This window comes from Littorina saxatilis, unplaced genomic scaffold, assembly GCF_037325665.1.
Source record: "Littorina saxatilis isolate snail1 unplaced genomic scaffold, US_GU_Lsax_2.0 scaffold_1477, whole genome shotgun sequence".
Taxonomy (NCBI): domain Eukaryota; kingdom Metazoa; phylum Mollusca; class Gastropoda; order Littorinimorpha; family Littorinidae; genus Littorina; species Littorina saxatilis.
In genome coordinates this window covers 1-2500 of record NW_027125979.1, presented here as the reverse complement: position 1 = coordinate 2500, position 2500 = coordinate 1, and the positions used below count along the sequence as shown (strand labels likewise).

Sequence of the window (2500 nt, the reverse complement as noted above, 5' to 3'; positions counted from 1 at the left end):
GATAGGAAGGTAGGCAATCACTTTTTTTTTTAAACTTTTTTTTCTAATGTGTACAAATTAAACCTACTTGACAGGAAAATAAGTGTACGACTCGAGCGCTGTCGCTTTCATTGCGTTTTATGCACTCGTTTTTTTGTTTTTTGTTTTGTTTTTGACAAATGTAATAAAAAGTTATAGGGTCGGCCCCTAAAAATAGGGTAAGTCGGGTTACCGTAACCACACCTATTTTTTTTAGGCCTAGTTAATGTAGATATGATTGATGATGAATTGAATGTGTTTAAAAGCAAACCCAAGTTAATTAAGTTATATTTAAAGAAAAAACGGAATTATAGCATTGAAAAATCTCATGCAATCGATTTTTGGAAAAGAAAACTAGATTTTGTTTTTGTCGAACAGACGTGGTTGTTGCCACGACAGGTGACAAAAGAAGTGCGCCTGCGTGTGTTGCAATGGAAAATTTGTCACAATTTATATCCCACCAATATTTTATTACATAAAATGAAAGTAAGTCAAACAAAAAACTGTAACGAGTGCCCACATATTTTGGATGTCATGGACCACTTTTTCTATGAGTGTCCCCGAATTAGAAGGTTTTGGACTTATATTGAAAAAATGTTGAACAGTCTGACAGGTCGGGCTTTCTTATTGTCTATTAATACAGATGTATTATTCGGAATTGAAAAATGTCAGGAATCAGCGTTAATTAACCATGTTTTATTGATAGCAAAAATGTGCATTAGCAAAGTTAAGAAAACTAAATCGCATAATTATTCCATTGGAAATTGTATTTCAACAAGAACTTGCGCTAAGAAAGGTTTATCCCCATTGTCCTTAGTTAGATTGTTGTTGAATTAAAAAGTAATTTAATGGAAATGTAACCTGTAATGTAAAAGAAAACAAAATTAAAATGTCATTAAAAAAAAAGACCTATGAAGAAGGATATGCTCACCGCCCAAAAAGAAAGAAAAAAAAAAAAAAAAAAAAAAAAAGACGAAAGAGGCAAAAAAGATGGGTTGAAACAGCCTTGCATGCAACGAGGTCAAAAAAAAAAAAAAAAAAAGAAGCAATTTAAAGCATCGTAGATTAGCTCCCTTGACGTCACAATAGCAATGTCGTTACCATAGAGAAGTAAGACGATGCGAAATTACAAAGAATGGACGAGATAATCACAGTTGTTTGACATTTTACAGGACGAGTACAGTCCCACTTTACTCGTGAGTAGTGGAAATAAGGTTTTGATGAGGTGTACACACACCCACATGCACTCGCGCACACACACACACACACGCACACACACACACACACACACGCGCGCGCGCGCACGCACGCACACACACACACACACACGCGCGCGCACGCACACACACACACACACACACACACACACACGCTTGCACATGTATTCTGTCAATGGAAATCAACACACTGATTTGAATGTTGTTACTGGAGCTCTGTGTGTTGCCAGGATTCACTGTGACAGTACAGGTGTAGGTAGCGCTGTTGCTAGGTAACGGCAGAGTGACGTCACAGCTCCCAGTTCTGTCTGACGTGTCGCTGGTGTCACTGGGGGATGGCTGCAGGGTTGGAGTCACACTGCGTGTCTCTGGTCCCATCTGTCATGGTTACGTCACTGTGTTAGTTGTTGATGAACATTTCTGATATCGTCACTCTCAAAAGAAAAATACCTATCTCAGTGCAGTGTTTGGCATTTCTGTAGTGAGACTACAGGGGAAACTACTGAAAGGGTATCTATCACATGTTAGAGAGTACAAACTCTCCGACCATCGGAAACCATTGCCACGGTGAGGTAAGCAAAACTGCTGATCTCGTTTCTTGAGTTAGGCACTTTTTCTTAATGATACAGGAAGACTTGTTTTAAGAATGTGAAAGTATGCAAAAGCTCTTTGTGGGTTGTTATGCAGTTTTGCCGATTGAAAATGTTGATGTTTGCTCTTTATCTCACGTTTATCCAGCTGTCACCGCTCGAGATAGGCAGTTAGCAACTTATAACTAATATTAGAAGGTGTTTGCGTTTTTCTCAAAACATCAAAAAATGGCATAGGCAATTATCTTATGAGCGTGACGATATGGCACTTGTTTGTTCAATGTTTTGTTAAAAAGGCCTGTCCTCGTGTGCACGATTCGACTCATCGCCTCAGATCTGTCTAGCCTTTCGCTTTGGATAAGACGATCCCCATTTCGGACACATACCAATAATCAACAGCCTTAGTGGTGTCTGTGCAGATGGGAATTGTTAGTGAAATTATCTGGTCCTGGTCGGTAGTTTCAATTTGCGAAATAAGCCTTATTCATGATAAAATTCCAACATTGTGATATGATGTCTTACACGGAAAGGTCTGAGTACGTACACATCGCGACTTTCTTTGTTTAGCCGGACATTGAAGTGCCCACTAAACAAAGAAAGTCTCCCTGGATTCCCAACGTGAGTTTAAAATAGAACACTGTGTAATCTCTATGTAGAAAGCAGCTGCACTTAAAT

The 2500-nt window shown here is 38.8% G+C and overlaps 1 protein-coding gene across 1 annotated transcript in view; it reads right to left on the bottom strand.

The window, feature by feature from the left end:
- The window catches only part of LOC138954429 (uncharacterized), a gene marked incomplete at its 5' end in the record, with an annotated part of 20064 nt that extends 18451 nt beyond the window's left edge, over positions 1-1613 (bottom strand). Inside the window, one exon of the mRNA XM_070326279.1 lies at positions 1427-1613. Within this exon, the coding sequence (XP_070182380.1) occupies positions 1427-1613 (187 nt within the window). The remainder of the gene's footprint in view (positions 1-1426) is intronic.
- Positions 1614-2500: the final 887 nt, after the last annotated feature.